The 23,585-nt window shown below is 33.4% G+C and overlaps 2 protein-coding genes across 2 annotated transcripts; one reads left to right on the top strand and one right to left on the bottom strand.

Moving 5' to 3' along the window:
* The first annotated feature begins 13,026 nt into the window (after nt 1–13,026).
* Nucleotides 13,027–16,662, top strand: LOC146160550 (asparagine synthetase domain-containing protein 1-like). The gene is made up of 4 exons (XM_083384096.1): nt 13,027–13,153; nt 13,301–13,525; nt 14,698–15,848; nt 15,918–16,662. The coding sequence occupies exons 1-4, from the start codon at nt 13,118–13,120 to the stop codon at nt 16,207–16,209; spliced, it is 1,704 nt and encodes a 567-aa protein (XP_083240222.1). The 5' UTR covers nt 13,027–13,117; the 3' UTR covers nt 16,210–16,662.
* Nucleotides 16,525–18,660, bottom strand: LOC146160549 (ATP synthase F(0) complex subunit f, mitochondrial-like). Its single transcript, XM_083384097.1, has 4 exons — nt 18,521–18,660; nt 18,322–18,447; nt 17,643–17,759; nt 16,525–16,680 (listed from the first exon to the last, which is right to left on the bottom strand). Exons 1-4 carry the CDS (start codon nt 18,564–18,566, stop codon nt 16,652–16,654), a joined length of 318 nt encoding a protein of 105 aa, XP_083240223.1. The 5' UTR covers nt 18,567–18,660; the 3' UTR covers nt 16,525–16,651.
* Nucleotides 18,661–23,585: the final 4,925 nt, after the last annotated feature.

The following is a 23,585-nucleotide window of genomic DNA, read 5'->3' as shown; positions in this document are numbered from 1 at the left end:
AGATAATCTAAGTGTTACATTAGTGGAAAAAATGATTGAGATGAACTATCACAACAGATACAAACATTTTGAGACCGAGATAAACACTTAATTAGTATTAACGTGTTCGCTTTACAATGGACATATAATATTTTAATCTCAATATCCAATTCTTGAATCGTGATACAGATTGTAAGTTTAGTTTATTGCATTAAAAACGGCCCGAACAATTAAGGTCATTTTATTTGATTCACTATTAAAGGGTTGAATATTTACTTCGCAAACGTGACAAACATTTAAAAATCGACGCATTGTTTTCACGATCGAAATATAGATTCCGAGTTTAAATCATTTACTTCCGAAACGAGAGGAACATTTCAATATCGACATTGATCGGAAAACAGATTTCGTGTTTGACTCATTTCCTTTGGAAAGTAGATGGACATTTCAAGATCGACACTAATCGGAATATAAGCTTCGATATCCACCTATTAACTTCATAATCGAAATACAGATTTCGTGTTTGACTTATTTCCTTCAGAAACTAGATGGACATTTCAAGATCGACACTGATCGGAATATAAGCTTCGATATCGACTGAAAACTTCGCGATCGAAATACAGATTTCGTGTTTGACTAATTTACTTCCGAAATGAGACTAACATTTCAAGATCGACACTGATCGGAATATAAGTTTTGATATCCACCTATTAACTTCATAATCGAAATACAGATTACGAGTTTGTGCCATCTTCTAAAACAATCATCTTAAACATTTCATTTTTTTATGAAAATATAACTATTTTTACAGGAAAAAAACAGATTGTTCTTTAATATTTACCGCTACTTAGTATGTATGACGATATTAAAACATCTCGATCATAAAGTAAACATGTTGATCTTATTCTTAATGTAATCGTTCGAAGGTTGGTCCCGATCGTGGAGCTAATAAGTCAAACTCAAAATTGCTATCTCGATTATGAAGCAAACTCGAAATATATTTTTCTATTGCAACATTGATAAGCCGATATCAAAACTGATATTTCGATAAGTGTCGATCTTGAAATATTCATCTCGTTTGTGAAGTAAATGAGTCAAACACGAAATCTTTATTTCGATCGCGGAGTTAATAAGTCGATATCAAATCTTATATTTCGATCAGTGTCGATCTTGAAACATTCGTCTCGTATGTGAAGTAAATGAGTAAAACACGAAATCTGTATTTCTATCGCGGAGCTAATAGGTCGATATCAAAACTTATATTTCGATCAGTGACGATCTTGAAACATTCGTCTCGTTTGTGAAGTAAACAAGTCAAACTCGAAATCTATATTTCGATCGCGGAGTAAGTAATAATTCGACATCAAAACTTATATTTCGATCAGTGTCGATCTTGAAATATTCATCTCGTTTGTGGAGTTAATAAGTCGACATCAAAACTTATATTTCGATCAGTGTCGATCTTGAAATATTCATCTCTCGCTTGTGAAGTAAATGATTTAAACTCGAAATCTGTATTTCGATTATGAAGTTATAGTAGGTGGATATCAAAACTTATTTTCTGATCAGTGTCGATCTTAAAATGTTCACCTTGTTTCGGAAGTAAATGATTTAAACTCGGAATCGATATTTTGATCATAAAAATAATGCGTCGATTTTCAAATACGTTAATACTAATTTAGTGTTTATCTCGGTCTCAAAATGTTTGTATCTCTTGTGAAAGTTTATCTCAATCATTTTTCTCACTGTTGTACCACTAAGATTATCTTATTTAAAAAAAATGTCGAGATAACCCAAGTAATACAGCAGAGCTATGCATTTTAGGCTCCTGTTGTTATAAAACCTTACAATATTTACTGAGGTAAAATTTAGGCCTAATCGATAAAATTTTTGATATTTTAGCACGTTGTACATCTGTCTTAATTATATCTGTCGAGGCTTAGGCATAAAATTCGATTTAAACATTTTATATAAATTGACAAAATCACAGAATTATGTAATCCGCAAGGTGACGATAGAATTCACCGCAATAACAAGGTCGTTTGTACAATTTGCAAGGGCGTATTAAACGTCGTCTGCGCTGAAACACTACAACACAGCTGACCAAGCATACGACGGATTTATTTTAAAGCAAGATTAAACCATTCTTAATAAAAATTGGTAAAACACCAACACAAATATGTAATTAATAGGCATAGATGCAGATAGATAAAATTTTTCCGTCGTGCACGTTACACAAAAGCGGAAAAAACATGTGATTTGTTACATTTTTACCTTCTATTTCAAAATAACGTAACTAAACCTGCTTTACACTAAATTAAAGGAATCCTAAAATTAAAGGAATCTTTAATGTTTCTGACTCATTCTTATACTGTTGCGTTTGTTTTTATTCAGATATACTGACGATGCCTTAGTTGGCGAAATATATATATATCTTTTTAAGATCTGGTTAATGTGTCTGACCTGAATTGCTAGCTTTGCTAGATTATTTTGCTGTTACTGATCAGGAATTAAGGTCGACATTTATCTTGCAAGGGTCAAGGTGATTTCTATTATTCACATATTCAGTGCAACATAGATAACAATAAGTTATCCAAGTCGTTTTTAAACTTGGCTCGCAAAACTTAATTGTTGCCCGCAAGGTCACTTGATTACTACATTACACAACAGCTGTTTTTTCCTCAACATTGTATTCCTATGATAAAATGCACTCAAGTTTTAGTTTATAAAGACTTGACATTTTAGCGTTTTAGTCAAAAATACCAGACTTTTTTATTTAAGAACATTCTTGAAATATTTTTTTGTAATACCACGTTATTTACCACGTAATGGTTTTCTTGATTTGACTGGGACTACATTTCTAAATGACTTGTTAACAGCATTAAAATCGCCTTTCATTAACAACTGTTTTGTTTATTTCATATTATTAAGCACAATCAAATTTTACTCTTGGTACGTTATACGACAAGAGATGACGATTTATGACAATATTAATCGATCAAGTTAGTGAATAACTTGAAAAGTATTTGTTTTTTTACACGGAAGCATATTCAAAATGACGTTTAAAATGAAGGCCGCCCCAAATTGATAACCGTTTCAGAGTAGAACGTTACAAAACAGATTAATACGGAAAAAAATAAACAATATCACCCAAAAGCAACACAAAACAGATACTTTTTACATGGCATAGTAGTTTGTTCTAAATTGTCAATGAGAAAGTTGCAATTCTTAACAAAAGTGTGAGCCAATAAGTGAGTAAGAGACACAAATCGAAGAAGAAATACATATGGCAGTTAAGCTTATTCCACAGCGTAATAGAAAAGCAAGAACAAGCACCATTAGCCCAAAAATAGCAATAAAAAGAGTTTTTATGAAGCCTAAATATAATCCAAAGACGGAGTAGACCGTGGCCAACCAAAATACCCTTACGTTGAAATCAAAACATCAAAATATTTAGCTTAGAGAGCAATGGGAAGATTGGGCACTGATCTGTTTGTTTATAAAATTATAAGGGTTAGGTTAAGGGTTGGAATAGGGATGTCAATTTGGGTAAATAAGTGGTAGTTAAGCTTTGTTCAACTTAACAAACCGTTGACGAATTCGTACAATTGCTATTTAACCCCTTAAAAACATCATGCACTATTGAAAATATTAATTAATTAACGTCATGTAGCAAAAATGAAAAATAATGTACAAAAATAAACGCATAAACTAAACATACATGCACTTGTAATGCGAGTGACAAATTATTCCTTTTTTGAAACATATTAGTTTTTGAACAAATTAGTCTATGAGCTTGGAACACAAACTAGAGGTTGTAGTTGGCTTAAACAAAATCAAAGCCCATAGAGAACTATGTAGCATTCTTGAAACGCTTGAATAAATCTTTAATCAAGCAACATTAGTTTGCGAGAAAGCGTGTTGTGCTTAACTTGAAATCGTTTGTCTTTGTTAAGCTGACATTGGAATCCCTCAAGTTGCTCTGTACATACATATATACAGAAGTTGTTATTATCTGGCAGTAAATATTAAAGTATATGGTGGGCAAACTTTAACGTCAATATCTGACTAAAACTGAAAAAGAAATAGTGAAAGTGCTATTGGTAGCAAAATCCCTCTTACCATTACTAAGTTATAACAAACTGTAGGATTGTAAGATACCCATTGAATGTATATGCAAATATATAAACAGAATAGGTAGTTAGAAAACATCATTAGCTTTATTTTAGGCATTATAATTTCAACACTGAAATTCACAGTTTTATGAAATATGAAACTTAGTCATTTTAATTTTAAACACCTGATTGTATTGATTGATCAATTATTTTACAATGATGTATCCTCAATATTCATCTCATCTGGTTTATCATAACATGTAGCATAATAATATCATGTTTATCATTTGGTATCAGTTCTTCAGAGAAAAGCAACTTTACATTTTGATAGACTATTGCTGAAATCTAAAAAACAAATTAAAGAAAAACAATCCTGATTAAAAAACTAATGTTAAACTGTTCCACATGTCATCTATAGGATTTAAGCAAGTAACCAATTTGTAATTAATTTTTCCTAAAGCTAAAAAAATGAACTAGGATTCCTGTTATCTAACAAAATGTCTGGAAGCTGATTTTTTTGTTTAAATTTATGCCTTCAAACCCCAATTTTTTGCAGAATGAGCTTTCAAATACAGGCAAAGCAATTCTTTAAACAAATGCCTAGTCATGTTGTTTTTTTAGTCAACATTCTAATAGGATTTGTTTATTAAAAATATGTATAAATTAAAACAGAAGTGTAGTTAAAATTTGATTGGTATTTTCCAATTAATGACACAAATATAAACAGGTTGTTAGAACTCCAAAATACCTATATTATCTAGTAATCAAGAATGTTGTACCAGTACAGATACACTTTATTAACAAAATGCCTCAAAATGCTCATGAAGTTTGAAGGACAATACATAGTTTAGCAGAAGTGCTGGTTGAAATACTTGAAGTTATCTATCGATAAGAAATAAGTATAAAGTACACTGTACATCTTTGCTGATAATGTGTAAAAATCCAGGGAAAATAATTTAGTAGTCTTAAATATTGTCAGTACAAAAAATTACATATAATTTTTTATTTAGAATCCAGTGGTATAAAGTAACATTAAACATAATTGTGATTCTGTCTTGCAATAAGAGATATTTCCAACAACATTTTTCTAAAATAACTAGCATCTTGTTTTTCTGAGGCATTTTCATAGCTGTTTGTTATTTAGATATAACTAAAATATCACCTATGCATTAAAGAGATTTGTAAACCCGAAAAACTAACTGATTTGTATTGGACGGTTTATCAAAAAGTAATCGCCCTACATATAACTAATACCAAAAAATGTATTAAATCCTATGGAATGTAATCAAATACTAATCATTCTTATAATAATTTGTTTAATTTTAGTATATTTAAAATATTAATGAAATTGCTGATGGACATTTGTTGCACCTATTACGATTATCTGAACAGTTGGATAAACAAAGGGATATTCAATATTAAATAAAGGATCTTAAGATTCAAATCCAAATTTATATTGTATCTAACTTCGCTGTTTTGGATTGTTGAAACCAATATAGTTCAAGTTTTACAGCAAAGAATTGCCTCAATTGTACATACGCAATTTAAAATATTAATGAAATTGCAGACTGAATTTGTTGCACCCATTATGCTTACCTGAAGAGTGGGTTAAACATAGGGATATTCAATATTTAATAGAGAATCTTTAAGCTTATATTGTATCTAATTTTGCTGTATTTGATGGTTGGAACCAATATAGTTTTTAGCTTGAAGTATAGGTTGAGTTTGGAGTGCAAAGAGTTGCTCCTAATTGTACATACGCAAGTGGCAAGTTTGAATAAAGGTCTGTAGCAGTGGCGAAACAATCACTGTACTTGCTATAAAGGTAGCCATGTACTGCGACCAGCGTTTTTCTAATTATTTGCTGTTAACCTTCGCCTAATAATAATATTTGCGTGGGGTTACTCAAGGTTAACAAAGGTTACTTTACAGTGTATTTACCCAGTGATAATAAGATATTAATGGCAAATAGTAACATGTTCTTTTCAGCATCATATTCAGCTGTATAACCAGTTGTAGCAAAACTTAAATACAATACAACAGTTCCCCCCTTTTGTAAAGAGCTCATTGTGCTGCACCGCACTCATTAAATAAACAAAAAATTAAGTTTGGGCAACAACCAGGTGTTTCTGTTATGATATTTTTTGTTGGTAGTTATGGTCTACAATTTATACAACTTTTTGAAATGTCAGTTGTTTATAATGTTGAATATTTGTTTTAATTTCATGATATTAATATAAATGTTAGCAAATAGTTTTGCGGTTGATTGCTGTATTGCCTTTTTAAAAGTATATCATGAATAATAAAGCTCTGACTCTACTAAATCGCTTTGCACTGCATAGTTATCACATGTGATTAAAATAAAATTGTAATGACACCAAGTTACATGTCGAAGACAGGATTGGCAAGGTAAAATAGTATTAGTAACCGTTAAATGTGTTGTTTTCAGTCAGCATTTCATGGCACATTTGGTCAAGACCTCAGGTGAGTGGCATCAAATTTTCAGTTGGGCCAATGTTTAATGCAGGGGTGTCCAACAAGGTGCCACATTTGTCACGCGACCTAATAAAAAAACATGCAAGCCCTGCCCAAAAAACACTAAAATTGTTATTTAGCCAATTGACAAAAAAGCTCAATTTGTTATAGAGCCAATTTTCAGAAAATATTAAGTTTGTTATACAACCAATTGCCATTGTTTGTTCACAATATAAAACAATCGCGGCAATCATGACAACCAACAATTACTTTTGATATAGTAACATTATACTGTGTGGAGGCTAGCATTCACATATATTATATAGCTTGGTGTAAAGAAACAAAAGTCAGCTCACCGAGAGACACTTTGATGTAGGGCTGCGCCTTTCTACTAGATAGTTATTTTTCAAGTTTAAATAAACGTTCTGATTATTGGTAAAAAAACGCTTTTATGATTAAAAAGAATTGGTTCGGTTACGATACTTTGGCACGGGAAGAAGTTATAAGATAAAAATTGGCACGCCAGCATGTTTGAGTTGGACACCCCTGGTTTAATGTTTATTATAGTTTGGAATCCAACCACAACTAAATCTTTTTCTATAATTTACTAATTTGGGTGTGCACCTGTCCTGGAGAACAGAATAGGCTGTAATAACCTTACAAATGCAATTTGTCTAGTTTAGATAAAGTTCAACTGAAAACTGTACTAGGGGTTTTATATTGTGATTGTGGAGTTAATCTGATTCCACAGTAAATTTCCATAAAATGCACAAAGTGCAACTGCATAAGATAAGGCAAACTTTCCAACTTGGGTACAATGTTCTTTAAGCAGTGGCCTACAAACTTTTTTGTCGCTGCCCAAAATGCTCTTTCAAGAGCTTTTAAAGGCCCAGCACATGAAGCGAATTATATCATAGAGTTTTTGTCATAAAACACTTAATACTAATAATTAGACGTTTAGTGCAAAAAGTTTATAGTTTCATTTAATAAAAATTTACTTTGTAGCATTTATAAGTCACACAGCTCAACATACGATAGTATGCACAGCATTTGGGGCATAAACAGTTTAATGCAGTATAGATTTTGGGGGATGTATAGCACGGTGGCACTATGATGCTACAATGAGCAAAAGTAAAAAAATACTCCTAAGCACACCATTTTTTAAAACACATTACAGTGAATGTGAAAGTTATCAAGAGTCGTTTAAGGAGGCAGTCCATGAGCCAACACAAAAAAGATCAAAACTGAAGAAATTGCCTCAGTGTTTTTTTTTAGTCAGGTTCTTGAAAATATGTAAATTCAAAAAATTCAGCATAGCTCTGCTTTTAATAAATACAGTTCACAGTGCAGCAAGAACATGTCTCGCAAGTATTGCAATATGATTGTTGTGTATGGTTGGGTGTATTTCCAGTAGCTGTGTTAAACTATATTATAGCACAAGAGTCCATCATGGAAAGTATGACAAGTGCACCCACAATTATTTTTAACAAAAAAAGATTTTTTTTCAAAAAAAGAAAAGATTTACCAGCGTTTCTCAACCGGTGCGCCCGGCGCACTGGTGCGCCATGGAAGGCTGCCAGGTGCGCCGCGAGCAAAAAGAAAAAATAATGTAGGTCCTATTATATAAAACATATTTTTTACTTTTCAATTAACTTAGCTCATTGATTTCACAAGGCTTTCAAGTGGAAAACTCAATAAGCCTACAAAGCAGCAATATCTAAATCATATAATTAATCTATAACAGGCTTCCATAGTTGGCCTATTAAGACCACCGAAAAAATAATGCCATATTCACAGTAATAACCACGACAGAATAAGATCTAAAATAGTCTAGATAAGACCTAAACATGTCAAAATAAGTCCAAAATTAATCAGAATAAGACTTAAATGGACAAAATAACGTTTTCAGTCTTAAACACTGGAGTCCCTTTAAAGATATGCAACTATTAAACAATATTTGAAAAATTGCAGTAAGAGAAATACCGGGTACACCTAAAAAAATTCTCGCTCGCTTCGCTCACAAGGTGCGCCGCCACGTTGTCATACGTCTTTAGGTGTGCCACCAAGTCAAAAGGTTAAGAAACACTGGACTAGACCTTCAACTCTTGAAAATGAATATAATAGCAGTTTTTCAACAAATTATATTGGCGGGTGAAGTTTTGACCTTAGTTGCATCAGGTCACCCCAAATTTTCTGGCAGTGCAATCGCAAGATTTCATCAAAATCTGTCATATTTTCCATACGGGACAAGGGCGATGGCGGGTAAGCTAGTCAGTTGCTGACTTTGGTTCGGGGGAAAACGAAATATGCCAGGACAGTTTTAAACTAAGATTTGGTCTATTTACGCACAGCGCACAAGTTATAATTACAAATATGTTGGCTCGCTACATGTTTAGACCTGGGCAACTAGACAAGCCACAAAAAATGATTGCTTAAACGGCTGTGTTTCTTGATAAGTGATAGGTCCAGACTAGTGAAAACAGTTAAATACTAATAAAAATGTGTCCGAATGTTGGCGGTAGTCGTGTCACAGACTCGTTTTTTTTGCCTTTTTTCATAATTTTTAAAACCGTGCTGACAGAAAGACAACTGTTTAAGCTGAATTGAAGTTTTTTAGCTTTACCGTCGCTGCAATGGGGAGTCCCCTTATACGAGAGTATAAGTTTTAAAAAAAATATTAAAAATTCTACATTTTCGTATTTCCTAGTTATTCGTAAACTAAATATATTTTTGCTGTTTTTATTCGTTATTACTTAAGTAGTTTATCTTTGCATCATTCTCGGGTGAAATCGTTACCTTTGTGTAATAAAAAAGCAAAATATTGCGTTTCTCTATAGCCGCTTGCCAGTAAATCACATTCACGAAGATTCGTGAGTGCTATGAACCGAGTGGAATAAGCTGTTGGCATAAAGCAGGCAAGTTTACCCACCAGTGGGTCAGTGGACATCCACGGGACTGCTTTAAGGCCGAAAAAGTGAAATTATAAGACGGCTTGAAGCGACCTAAACGAGTCGGATCGGGTGATTTGTACTTGCTAAGTTCTTACCACAAGATATACAATTGAAAGAAAAACGGTTTCCGAGGATAAGAACCGCGCAATTCTCGCCAGATTTTTTGTTACTTAAAATTGTATGAGAAATTCTGCAATATATATTTACAAACACGAAAGGCAATATTTGAATGTAAAATCGCAATGCTATGACATGCCACGTCAGATAATGTAACCTGCAGGGCTTTTAAACAAGCATTGATAGCTCGAAGTCTTTGGCGAAAAGGAAAATGAATACATTCAGGTGCAGCAGAGCTAAAAAATTAAGTGTACAGTTTTGTAGTAAGAGTTTTTATGCTAACGTGGCTAAAAATAGGTTTGTAATTTGCAATTAATTAATGTGGAAAGAATTGCAAACGAAAGCTGGGAACGCTGTCTAGTGTGTGTTTGATTCTTTATCTTTTTGGATGATGCATAAATGTATGCCTTTACTTTTTATTCTACGTAATTATTTTTTTCTCTGTGTTACATATTTAACATTACATATTTTTTTATGTTTCTGTAGCATTTTTCTTTCCCTTCAGTGTAATTGATTTTGAATGTTTTTATTTCGATAGCCTTTCATTTTTTGTTCATCTTTAATTTATTTTTACTAATTCCATTTTCCTTTGTCATTTGAGGTTAATGTTATTTTTTTTCTGTCGCATTTTCATATTACCTATCTATCGATAGTATTTCGTTTATAATCTTGCTTAACGTATTTCGCAAATATTGCTGCTGTAGTTTAGGTTGCGCTTTCCGTTTAAAAAATCTCTATTCGACCATTTCCAACTTTTTATCTTACGATTGGTTTTCGCCCTGTAGTGAGTATGTTTTGTTTCCTTAATTGTTTTTGTGCTATATGTGTGCCGTGACGCCTTCAATTTTCTGGTTTTGCAAAATAAACTTTTGTGTTCAAGTTTTTTAAATTTACGGAATTATAGCCTGACTTAACGTTATACAATCACTCATTTTAAATATATTTCATAATAAAGAAAATGCTCGTATTTTTTTTAAATGCAGTGAATCAGAGAGGTCGATCGAGCCACCAATTACGAAAGTTGTTTTAAGGAGTCATTGGTCAGTTAAAAAACAAACAATCTAGGCTGACGTATCGCTATTCAATGTTGAACTATATCTAACAAATTTTTTTTCTTAGTCAACAAAATTAAAATGCAATATTGCGCTTGAATTAGATTAAAAATGGTCAAACATAAATCTTTACATACAAGAAGTGTTGCCTTACGTTTAAAAGGTCCTATCAACATGCAATTGGGTAGGGGTGCATAAAACTTGACATTTTATTCCGATAACCAATATCGTGGACAAAAAGTATCACAATCCGATACCCAATGACGTCATAACCATGACCACATAAGCAGAGAAGATAAAAATTATGAACGTTTGAAAATATTTTTACAGGTTTTACGGCTAAATTCGCAGGTTTAGTTACCTCCAGTTGCTAACTTATTTTTTTAATTAAAATTACCCCATATAATGAGAGGAATTGGTAGCCGATGTCGCATATACGGGCGCTTGTAGGTCGCATATACTGGCGAATTTCTCTACGAACATATTGTGTGATGTAAGGCGTCGGAAGGACGTTCGAACATATTTTAGTTGGCCATTATAAAGTTTTTGTGTTGCCTGACAGTTATGACGTCATATTATGTCATCATCGTGACGTCATACGATCAAGTGATGTAGTAAATTGCCGATATTTGCCTAGGTCGCATATACGGGCGTTCGCATAGTGTCGCATATACGCGCGAATTTCTCTACCAAACATATTGTGGGGTGTAATGCGTCGGAATGGTGTTGGAACATGCATATTATGCCGTCATAAGTGTCAGGCAACACAAAACTTTATAATGGCAATTGGCCAACTAAAATATGTTTGAATGTCATTCCGACGCCTTACACCACACCATATGTTCGGTAGAGAAATTCGCCCGTATATGTGAGTGCGACATTATGCCAAACCTGTATATGCGACATCGGCTACCAACCCTGATGCATATAATCGGAAATCTATATAATTGGGACTCAATTAAAAAATATATAATGATAAAAAGAATTGCACGTAAGATAACATGCATTACTTGATCTTCTCAATACAATTAACATCATCGGAAAAATCGTTAAATATGAGGTTATTTATTTTACTGTTTAGGGGATGGGTCTGATTAATGAGTCTTCATTTATATAATTGCCAAGATGAATCGACCACACTCCTACAAGATTTGAGATGGCCTGTCTTCGTGAGGCCATTCAGGTCCAATTCTTGTATATTGCATTGGTACATTGTAAGTTGCACATTAAGCGATAGTGCACAATGTGCACTTCACCGCCACATATCGCAAGTGCACATTGTGCCCACAATGTGCACGTTTGGTTCGCGTACATATCGTAAGTGCACAATGTGCACCGTACCGTGCACATATCGCAAGTGCACATTGTGTGCACAATGTGCACGTTTTGAGTCCTGTTGTCCTGTTGGGTTAGTGGGTGGGTGGGTCAAGTATTTAATTATTGAATAATAATACTTAACCCACCCTAACCCAAATAATGTGCGTTGTTTGGGGTTAGCACTTGGGCCAGGGTGGGTTATGCAAAAATAATACCTGATTGTGCGTTGATTTAATAACTGTGACGTAGGATTCTAGACCAGCGCTGACAATTTTACTGCTACAAGATTAAGAAGTCCATATACTAAAGCAGTGCTTTATAACTCGTGGTATGGTACGCATTTGTGCGGATGAAAAAACTTGTAATGCGGATGACAAACGTCGTGCGGATGAATGTGCGGATGAAAATGGTGCATGTTATTATTTTTATTATGGGTAATACAGTAGGCATAATCAAATAAGCTGTGGCGCCCACTTATGCGTTACAGATATATAGTCTCGTAGTGGTTCATTGCAGCTTAAGCTATCTATTTTATATCGGTCAAGGCTTAGGCTCACTGTTTTAATACACAAAACCCTTGATTAAAAAAAAACTTAAGTTCGCAAACTTACTGTTTTGTTTCGTGCGGATGAAAATTTTCCGAAATAAAAAAGTGCGGATGGAAATTTTAAAGGTTTAAAAGCACTGTACTAAAGCAATTACAACCAGCGACATACAAACCAAAAAATAAATGTCGCAGTTATCTTATATTAAAATTAAAATAATTTGAGTTTTTTTCTAATTAAAAATTTGCTATCGTATCTGTTTAAATCGGCGATCGGAAGCGGTCAAAAAGTCGTATTGTCAAACTTTACACGACACTATTTAAACAAAACTAGCCTAAAGGTTTTTTTTTTAATTTGGTTAGTTCAACTGCCTGGTTAAAAAATGTTAAAAACTAACAATTTGGGGAATTTCCGCACTATAAAACCTCAAAGAACAGTAATAAACGACGGAAATGGAAACAGTAGGAAGATATTCAAAACAAGTCAACCGTTGAAATGCTATAAGTGTAAGTACAACACAGTTGAATAACACTTTGCAATTTTAAATGAGAGCAACGGATTAAGTTATGTGTGGAATACACTTTTCAGCAACTTTCAAAACGGTTTGTTCCTCCTCTTAATTTTACATGGTTGTTTGAAACTTCTCAAAATACATTTCATTGTAAAACCTAATTTTAAAATATTGTTCGTTGAAAACATACTCATAATGTGATAGATGATTACTTTAACAAAGATTATATTTATGACAGACGGTGACAGAACCTTGTGAAGCAAGCAAAGCAGAAATTGGGAGGATTTTGTACAGAAGGGGGCCAGACCAACAAGGGTTTCATAAAGATGAAGCTGGTGCTTATATCCTACAATTTCAAAGTAGTGTTTTGCATATGAGGGGCAAAAATATCATTAAACAACCAGTGGTTTCTCAAAGTGGAAATATTTTATTATGGAATGGTGAAATCTTTGGAGGATTAGAGGTACATGGAAATTTGGTAAAACATAGAACTTACAAATAAGCATTTAAACACCGCACTAATTTTATTGTGGAATAACAATAAATAGGGTAATGTAATTACAAAATAACTCGATTCTTAATGTTTGTGATTTGATTAGGGATGCTCAAAGTAGAATATCGAATCCTTGGATTCGAATCCAGATGGGATTCGAATCCAATTCTGCCATTTATTTCGGGTAATTGGAACCGATATAATTTAATGTTTTACCGCGGATTGTTGCGCCTAATTGCACAAACGCGTGTGGTAAGTTGGCCTGTCGCCGCGGCGACCAATTTACAGTGCTTGCTTTAAATGTAACCTTGTAGTGCACTGTCAGCGTTTTTTCGGGCGACCAATTACCGCGTCTCGCGATAACGTTCGTCTAATAATTAAGTGTCAATCAAGCGTTATTGGGCGAGCGGCTAACGTGTAATGTCTGGTGTGGAATTTGCAATTTCCCTAAATGCGTTAAGTTGCAAAAGTAACATAGCGTTGCAAAACGTGCTGGCCGTCCACAAAATGCCCTATGGGGTTACTTAAGGTCAACTTTAGGCCAATATTCAGGGAAATTATGCAGTTATGCACCACGTAATTGTCAAGAATTCGTTATGTCAATAATAACTTTGTATTCTTTGCAGTACATCATATGACTGCATAGCAGATCATGTTAGTCAAAAAAGAAGCAATAATACTTAATAATGCCTTCAAAATCAGGACCGAATTGCTTAAGACTTTTATGTGCAGTGTTGCATTTGCTCACTTTTGGCAAAAATATAAGTTTTGGACACAACCTGGGCAGTTGACATATTACAGTTTACAGAACGGCTTAAGATGACAGAACTTTGTTAAGAATGTTAAACATATGAGAGAGTTTTTTTTATTATAATGTTCACATGTTAGAAAATTGTTTGGGCTATTTTTTGCTGTGATTGTGGGCCCTGTAGGGTAGATTAAGATTAATCCCTTCCCCAAACAAAATCGAGGATAAATAATTTAATAAAAATATACTAGGATTCGCTATTCTGGATTCGTTATTCTAGATTCGAAACCTATTATTCTAGAATACCTTGGGATTCTACTTTGAACATCCCTAGATTTGATGCAATTGTACTGTGTTATCCTACACTTATATTAAATATTTTTTTCAAATTAAGGTTGACCAACAACAAAGTGACACATTGTTATTGTTGCAACTCTTGGAGGGAGCAGATAGTCGCGGGGAAGTGTGTTCTGTGATGCGGAATATAAAGGGTCCATGGGCTTTTTTGTACTTTCAAAAAGATCAAAAAATAATATGGTTTGGTAGGGACTACTTTGGAAGACGAAGTTTACTTTGGAAGTTGAATTCAAGTACTATAACAATCTCCTCTGTTGGATATAAAACACAACAACCTGGAGACTGGACAGAAGTACCTGGATGTGGAATATTTAGAATTATCTTGACAGAATCTAACTATCAATTAGAATGTTCACCTTGGGCAAGACTTTCAGACAATAAAGCAAAACAAATACAAGTACCTGGAAATGACATTGGTGTTTCTAATAAAGTCCAAACAAAAATGATTGAAAAGTATTTTAACAAAACCAAATTGTTTTTAGAGGTTGTTCCACTTCCAGATACAAAAATAAATATGCTAGAAATGCTCCGAGCGTACACCACCCACGAAAACCTCTTGCCAATTCATGAAAGGTTTATTTTGAAACTGCAGAAAGCCGTACAAAAACGTTTGACTGTTTGCGATGTCAACAGAAAACATGGTGTTGGTATTTTATTTTCTGGTGGAATAGACTGCACTGTGTTGGCGGTGTTGGCACATAAGTGTCTACCACCACACGAAAAAATAGATTTGATTAATGTTGCTTTTAAAACAAGGAATTGCCAAGAATATTCGGTTCCAGATAGAATTACAGGACAGAATTCATATGCAGAACTTCAAAAGTTGTTTCCTGAAAGGGATTGGAACTTTGTTGTTGTTAATGTGCCTTTAGAAGAATTGAAAGAGCAAAGGAAACAAAGAATAGCAGATCTCACTTACCCAAAAGCAACAGTGTTAGATGACAGCATTGCTTGTGCAATATGGTTTGCTGCAAGAGCTCAAGGCAAAATTTTTGGGAAAAATGGATGGGTGGATTACACATCTAAAACTAGGATTTTGTTATGTGGAATGGGAGCTGACGAGCAACTTGGGGGTTACTCAAGACATAGGGGAATATTTGAAAACACCGGTGACTTGGAGTTGGTTGATAAAGAAATGAAAATGGAGATTGAAAGGATTGAAAGCAGAAATTTGGGTCGGGATGACAGGTAACAACAGTGTTGTCTGAAAATTATAAATGCTAATCAAGTTAACCAAGAATTTAATTACATATACAGGATAATTGCAGATCATGGTAAAGAGGGTCTATTTCCATATTTGGATGAGGGAGTGGTGTGCTTCTTGTCAAGTTTGCCCATTCAGGTTAAAACTGACTTGCGTTTGCCCAGAGGGTTGGGTGAGAAAATTCTACTGCGCTGTGTTGCTCTAAAGCTTGGATTAAAAGATGCATGTGTGCTACCTAAACGGGCAATTCAGTTTGGCAGCCGTATCGCAAAGGCAGAAGCAAGAAAAGAAAAAGGTTCTGAAACTTGTACAAGATTGCAGCAGACCAGTCCATGTTCCCTTTAAACAATTCCTGATTTAATAAATTTACAAGTGTATTTGCTTATTTAAGTGTTTTACAGATGTCACTTTATTTTTAGAGTGAAATGTTAGACTGTTCCTTACAATATTTACAGGCTACATGCTACAACTTATAGTGTTTTAATTTATCACAAGCAAGTTTCCAATATGGTTATTTTATTTCAGTAGAAACGAAAATCAAAATGACTGTTAAATCTTCAAGAACAGAAATTTTGTGAAAATAAATCCAGTTGATTATTCATCTAGCTTAGTGGTACTTTCTTTGACTTTCTGCCTGGCTTCATGCTACAACTTAGTGTTTTATTTTATCACAAACAAGTTTCCAATATGGTTATTTTATTTCAGTAGAAACGGAAATCAAAATGACTGTTAAATCTTCAAGAACAGAAATTTTGTGAAAATAAATCCAGTTGATTATTCATCTAGCTTAGTGGTACTTTCTTTGATTTTCTGCCTCTATAGAAATACAAGAAAATGTGGATTATCGCAATGAATTATTATTACCACAAGCAAAAGTCTATGGTCTTGCTGTGCAAAGAATACATTTAATAATTAGTAACATAATAGGTTTATCAATAAAGCTCGTAGGTTGTTGGGAGGCAAGTAATGAATGGGTAAAACTGTCATTTTAATATTGCTTTAGTTTTCTTTATAACCCTCTTAGCAATTTAATTAATCATACTATTTTTTGATAATGAATTGCAAAGCCAATAAGGTCGAGTAGATCAACATCATCATGATTATTAAGATATACTTCATGAAATACACAGGTTTGCAAAGTTGGGCTACGTTTGATTCACGACACTACTAAGATGACAAAATCCTTAGCAATTAAGGATCGCCAATAACATTTGCAGCGATCTAGTGTCGTTTCTAAATTAACTTGTTCATGCGTTTCTTCTTACATCGGCCAAACCTGACGTAATCTTTTAATGAGAGTTAAAGAACATATAGCATAAGAAATCACGAGGTTTGCAGACATCTTCTGCAACTGCAACATTCCGAACATAAGGTAGTTTTTGCCATCCCAAAGTGGTAAGTTGGGCTTTAGACGTTTTTAGATTGCGGCTACTCGAGTCGTTATCTATCCAAGACTACTACTCAACCTTTTTGGATTTGCAATTTATTATCAAGCTACATTACAGATCCGTGCATACTGTATCCAAATATACTATTTTAATATCATAAACTGATGCAGCACAATTTAGGGTGCACCCTTTTTTGGGAGATTTTGGAAACCTATAAAATTAACTTTTGAAAAATGGCTAGAGACCTTTAGGGTGTACACAAATCACAAAATCTTTTCACATATGTTAAGCTATGGTTTGTGGTTATAAAACAGTTTAGGAAAGACTGAATACCAAAAATATATGGCATAATAACGTCTTTAAAGAATGTGGGCAGGAAAAAATACTTACTTATATCTGGGTAACTTAAGACGTAGAATACAACTCCAGCGCTAAGAGCAATCATAGCAGGTAATTGACCACCAGGATGTCTTTTGAGAAGGTATTTTGAATGAAGCCCATGTTTATCTATGGAAAATATAATTATATTTAGCACATATGCAACACATTAAACATTTTATTTCATTTTGCTTGGTTTTTAAGGTTACACATGGCCTGGTAAATTCAATTCTTATATTGGCCCTTATTTGCTGTCAAGAACGTAGTCACTACTGTTAATTCTGCATTATGCTTTTACTATGTACCACAAAAACACAACCTGTGTATTATTCTTATCCTTATGTAAACCTCGATTAACTTAACAGCACATTACCAAATAAATGTGTTTTAATAAATAACAAAAGTATTGCAAGATCTCCACACCCAAATTAAACCTAACCTTTAGAGATCAATCGCTACCAGAGATACCGTAATCAATAAATTACATTCACCAATTTAGTTATAGAATTCCTGTTTTACATGGTAAACCAAGCAGTAAGTTAAATCAGTCAGCCACCAAAATGAAAACAAATTCAACCTTATAAGTTAAATAATTCAGAAAACGCTATGTGCATAATTATTTCAAAGTAAATTGTGGCGAAAAATATATTACATTAAAATATTCAGAAAGAAGTGGTGCCCTACTGCTTACATCGTTTTAAGGAAAAATACATTCCGAGTAGTGAAAAATCCCTCTTCATCAGCCATTGTGGAATTTCGAATAACTTGATATTTCTAAACAAACGGGTGTCTCCAGGCAATTTCATTCCTGGTTCAACTAAATAAAACAGAGTATAATGGTAAGTAGTTGGATACAATTTATAGGAACAAAATTTGGTTAAATTCCTTACCTTTGGCTCCAAAATATTTGGGGTGCTTTGCAATTCCATCTGCCATTTTTTATGAAGTTCAGTATAACTTAAAAATTGCTTCTATATTGATCTAAAGGTTTCAATTATTGTTATATAAAAACAATAGAGATTTTAGGCAAAAATAATATTAATAACTATATTGTTTTTAAAGTGTGATTAACTAAAAAAGAAACACCTGAAATAGACAATTAATAGTCCTTGATATTTGGTTGCTATTAAAGTTAGACATTGGTGTTTGTTTAGTACCATGTGAGGTTGTCAGAAATTTCAATTTAATAAATATGCATTCCATTGTCTGAACAAAAAAATGAAAAAAAACTTGGATTTGTAACGGTAGTTTTAATGGTAAATTCCTAGGATGATTAATCTTCCTTGTTAGTCATTTAAGTTATTACAAAATAAGAGGTTAAATTACTCCTAAAAAGATCATTTTCAGACTTACAGTTATGGTTTGATAGTAAGATACTGATAATGCTATACCCATAAAATATAATAAAATAATTTTTTTTAAAACATCTTTTTAAATAGTTTTTATTTCAAGTGTTTGCATAGCATTAGCTTTGCCATTTGCATATCAAAATGCAGAAAAAGTACAAATTTGATGAAGAAAATTGTCCAAAATTGATGTAGCTTACTGGAAATTAGAATATAAAGTTTGACCTTAACAAGTCCCCAACGCAGTTTCACTTTTAGCTGTGGCCAGAGTTAGCTTTTCATAAAGAATCACCTTAAAATGCATTTACCTTTTTCAGAAAAAAGTCTTGCAAACTCTGAAAAAAAACTTTAGTCATGCTTAAGGTTTAGTTTAAGTACAATTTTAAGCTGCTTAAATATCTTCCCGTCCTTTTTTTCTAAACATGAGTGCAATTGACTAATTCAGATGGGTACACAATTTTTTTTTTTAGTGTCAAAAGTGTCAAATCGAGTGATGTAATGCCAGATGCAAAGACTTTAAAATTTCCTTAAAGGCGTTAAGTTGCAAGTAAATTCTATTGTAAAATGAAGAAAGTACAATACAGGGTTACTCAACATCAATTTTAGGCCAATATTTAGGGGGTTACCCACAATGTAATTGTTAAGTAATAGTAACCATTACTGGCAATAGTAACTTTGTATTCTTTGCAGCATAATTTTTGACCGGATTATTTCATGTTTTTTTGTAAAGTAAAACTAAAACACAACAATACCTATTAAAACAAACTGAGTTTATGAAGAGTTTATTGTGTTGCATTTCACTTACCATATGGGCAAACAAATAGGTTGAGGCAGCAACCTGGTTTTTATATCATGTTTTTTTGTGTAGTTGTGCACAAATATTTAAACTACTGCAGTTGTTTAGAATGTTAATTATTTTATTCATTTGGCATTTAATTTTGTATTAGTATGTACTATAAATATGTTAGAAAAAACGCTATGAATAAATGCTGTTTTGTCACTAAAGGGTTATTGTTATTATTCCCCCCAAAAATTTTGGATTAAACATTCTGGATTCACATTCTACATTCGAAACCTATTATTCTAGAGTTCCTTGGGATTCTACTTTGAACATCTCTACATGAACCCTGCTTGCACAGCCGCAAAGTTGCCGAAATGAAAACTGACCTACAGCTTAAAAAAGGTTTTCAAAATACGCTTATACTATAGGTGGCAACCTTATAAAATTATCCGCACAAAATCCCCAATATTCACATAAAAAATTTTTCAGTTAAGTTAAGTTTTTGCACTGTGGCACATTATCTTTGAAACAAACCATTGATTTTTAACTTTATTATAACAAATTGTTTATCACTAAAGCGAGTGTGTGCGCTCTTTCCTGCAAAGACTAATGTAGGGTTGGCAACTTTTCCTAGCGGCAGGCTAAAACCAACACAACAAGCTCATCGCAATTCATGCAAAATTGTTTTGTATTTATGTATGGCTAAAACCAGTATTGTAAACAAGTCATTTTGAAACGACTTAACTTGGAGCTTAAGTCCCATTCAAGTCATAATTATAGCAAGTCAATTACAAGTCAAGTCCTTGTTATAAAAATTATGTTAATACTATTAAAATTGGTAAATTAACTGATTACGTGCAATATTTCCCGAGAAAGCAGATAATGTAGAAAAATATCCCAATTGCATAAAAAAGGTCATTAGGAAATGACTGGAGTCAAGTCATTGGAAACTACAGTTGGTTAGATTTGCACTCGCCAATGTGAGTGCAATTCACTTCAGGCAAGTGCTGAATGACAGAAACTCGCCCAAACAACCAAAAATTGGTTGTGGTTATCAGACCCAAATGAACTCTTTTTGTTGATCTGCAATATGATAGTTATCTTAAACACCTGGAATTAAAGGATAAGAATTGTGCAAAAAGCTAACTTTTGCGTCTAAAACACTCTGCAGTCTCAAGCACTCACGTTCGGCACATACATGTTTATTTAGTAACTCCTAAATAAGTGAAAACACTGTAAAAATATGAAAGATAGAGCTAACAATGATAAATTTACTCAAAATAAGAGCCGATCTGCCAAACTTATGCAGTCTGACCTTTCAGAATTTGTAAAACGTATTTCTTATTCCGTATCTTCAAAACCGTAAAAATGCAAATACAAAAATAAAGCAATAATCCAAATTAAAGTTACAATTTTCTTTAAAAACAAATAATTTGTTTAAGTTATAAAATTTTGTAAAGAGTTTTTAATAAAATTATAAAAAACATATATTTTATAATTTTAAAGCTTTGGAAAGATGTTAAAAATATGAGTTTAAAGAACGGATGATGCGACGCCATTTTATGTCCCACTAACTATTATTATTTGTTTAAGTTTTCGATGCGCAATTTATATGTTTTTATTTACAGACAAACCGTGAGCAAAAACGCATGTGTATAGGACGCTGTACATTTTAAAACTTTTCTGTTGAATTCATATAATCACCAAACTCAAATCTGAACAAATGTGTTTAAATCGTTGACCTCAGGACTGCAGTGGGATCAATAAGCCTGTTTATATGCACCTTTCTCAGGCAGATTAGATTAAGGTTCAAGCCGGCTTGAAAAGTAATCCGTTCCAGCGTCGTAATTACATGGCGCGAAATTCAAGCCAGCGTGAGTGTACAAACTGCACTGATATGCATTATTACGTAATATTCCAGTAAACCTCTAACGCACAACCAAATTTTCGGCTTAGGCTACTCCTTGCGGTAGCAATTTATTGCTGCTTGTACGTTTTTATTAACCTAACATTGAAAAAAACCCAAGAATTACTTGAGTTAGGTATGCCGATTAAGTACGTTTTTGACTGTCTGCATTGTGCTTTAGCTGGCACACAGAATGTAAGTGCAGGAAAGTTAAGTAAGCTTGTTTGTGCTGGCCAACGCTATATACAAGGCAAAGTGGACAAAAGAAGGTGATAAGATGTACTAAACATTAATGAAAACTGTATTTGGCGCTGGCCTAGAATCCTACCACAGCGTTGAGACAATTATTAAAGCAAAGTACAATATTTGGGTGAGGGTGGGCCAACTATTACTATTTAAACCTACCCAAACCCGCATCCTAACCCAAATAATGTTATATGTTGTGGACCAGCGCCTATGTCACAAATTAGTATCTGATTCTAACGAGTGTATGTAATGTTCTTTCCTTAATCCTTTTAAACTTGGTTTGTTTACGACTAGCCGTTCGTGTTACGTCATAATGCCCCAAAAGTGGCGTGATGTTTACTGCGTTAAAGCAGGTCATTCTACGTCAAGCAATTCCGGCCGTATATGTGCCGAACGTGAGTGCTTGTTATGATATCACTAAAAGGTAGAAATACGACCCTGTAACCTACTGTAAACCTAGCACAAATTTTTTTTAAGTTGGCCTAAATTTTATTTTGAGCGCTCTATACTACACCTGACGCTTTTGTGCTGCACAGAATTACTGTAAAAACACGCGTCAAACCGCGCGAAGCGCGAACAATTTTTGGATTTACGTGGTTTTGGATTTACAATTTTTGGATTTACGGGCATAAATAAAGTTTGTAGGCCTCGTAAGCCCATTGTTTTACTTTATTCAATGTTCCAAATAAGTTCGTCCGAATTAGGACAGAAAACTTACTGTCCTAATGATTTCCAAACCGTCGGACACAGCAGGTAAAATTAGGACAATTTATCGTTTTTTGTCCGAATTTTAGGCCATCTGGCAACCCTGAGTATATCACATTTCAGTTTATGGGCGGCATTAAAAGGAAACTACTCACAGGGGCTAATCCAGAAATTAATGTTAGGGTGGCAATTTTTATTTATTTAGAAGATTTTTATATTCAAAATTTTGGTAAAAAGACGTTTAATATCGTTGTAACGAAGATGTATTGAAATTTACTTTATCGGTTTTTGCTTGCATAATTGTGCCAGTATATTAATCACTATGTCCCATGTTGTTTCATGGTGTCCCAAAAGGCAGTAGTTTGTCTGCCGAAAAATACCAAGTCAATAGTTTTTTTTGCTCTGTTTTAGTTGATAGGGGCTACTGTAGAGGGCATGATTTATTATTACCAACTAATGGCTTTTGTATTTACTCGATGTTTTATGATGTTTCTGCTTATGTGACAGAATTATTGCCTACTATAGACGAAATACCCGGTGTTGCCCTGGTTAAATAGAATATTTACCTGTTATTTTAAGTGGTTAAAAATTAATTACACCACAATATTCACCATAATGTACGAAGTCTACCTGAATTTTGTCTGGTTAAACAAAATGAAACCAACATACTGTGGGCTCTTTATCACTATTGCACATTACGTTGTTACATGTTAAACTGCTGGCCTCATGTTATAGCCCATAATTATGGAAGATAAATGTGGTAATCAGAATATACCCAAAAGTAATGTTACGGATAGCGTAGGAACTTCGTAAGAGGTATTAATAATGCAAAACATATTTTTGTAATGTCAAAACAAATTTGCTTATGCCTAAACGTTTGCACTGCGTGTCACTAAAAAGAAATTTTAAATCACGTGATGTGTTTCAAATCATGTCAAATCTTGTGTCTAAAAAAGGAGTTAATCTAATGC

Source organism: Ascidiella aspersa, chromosome 3 (genome assembly GCF_963924565.1).
Source record: "Ascidiella aspersa chromosome 3, kaAscAspe10.2, whole genome shotgun sequence".
Taxonomy (NCBI): Eukaryota; Metazoa; Chordata; class Ascidiacea; order Phlebobranchia; family Ascidiidae; genus Ascidiella; species Ascidiella aspersa.
Note: the sequence above shows the minus strand (reverse complement) of the source record. Positions and strands in the feature narration are given on the sequence as shown.

Coding starts and splice junctions, on each gene's coding strand:
- LOC146160550 (XM_083384096.1), top strand. CDS start 13,118: ATGTGTGGAATACACTTTTCAGCAACTTTCAAAACG. Junction 13,154..13,300: donor TTTCAGCAACTTTCAAAACG/GTTTGTTCCTCC, acceptor TATTTATGACAG/ACGGTGACAGAACCTTGTGA. Junction 13,526..14,697: donor AAATCTTTGGAGGATTAGAG/GTACATGGAAAT, acceptor TTTCAAATTAAG/GTTGACCAACAACAAAGTGA.
- LOC146160549 (XM_083384097.1), bottom strand. CDS start 18,566: ATGGCAGATGGAATTGCAAAGCACCCCAAATATTTTGGAGCCAAAG. Junction 17,760..18,321: donor GTATTTTTCCTTAAAACGAT/GTAAGCAGTAGG, acceptor TATTTTCCATAG/ATAAACATGGGCTTCATTCA. Junction 16,681..17,642: donor CTTAAGTTACCCAGATATAA/GTAAGTATTTTT, acceptor GTATTTCTATAG/AGGCAGAAAATCAAAGAAAG.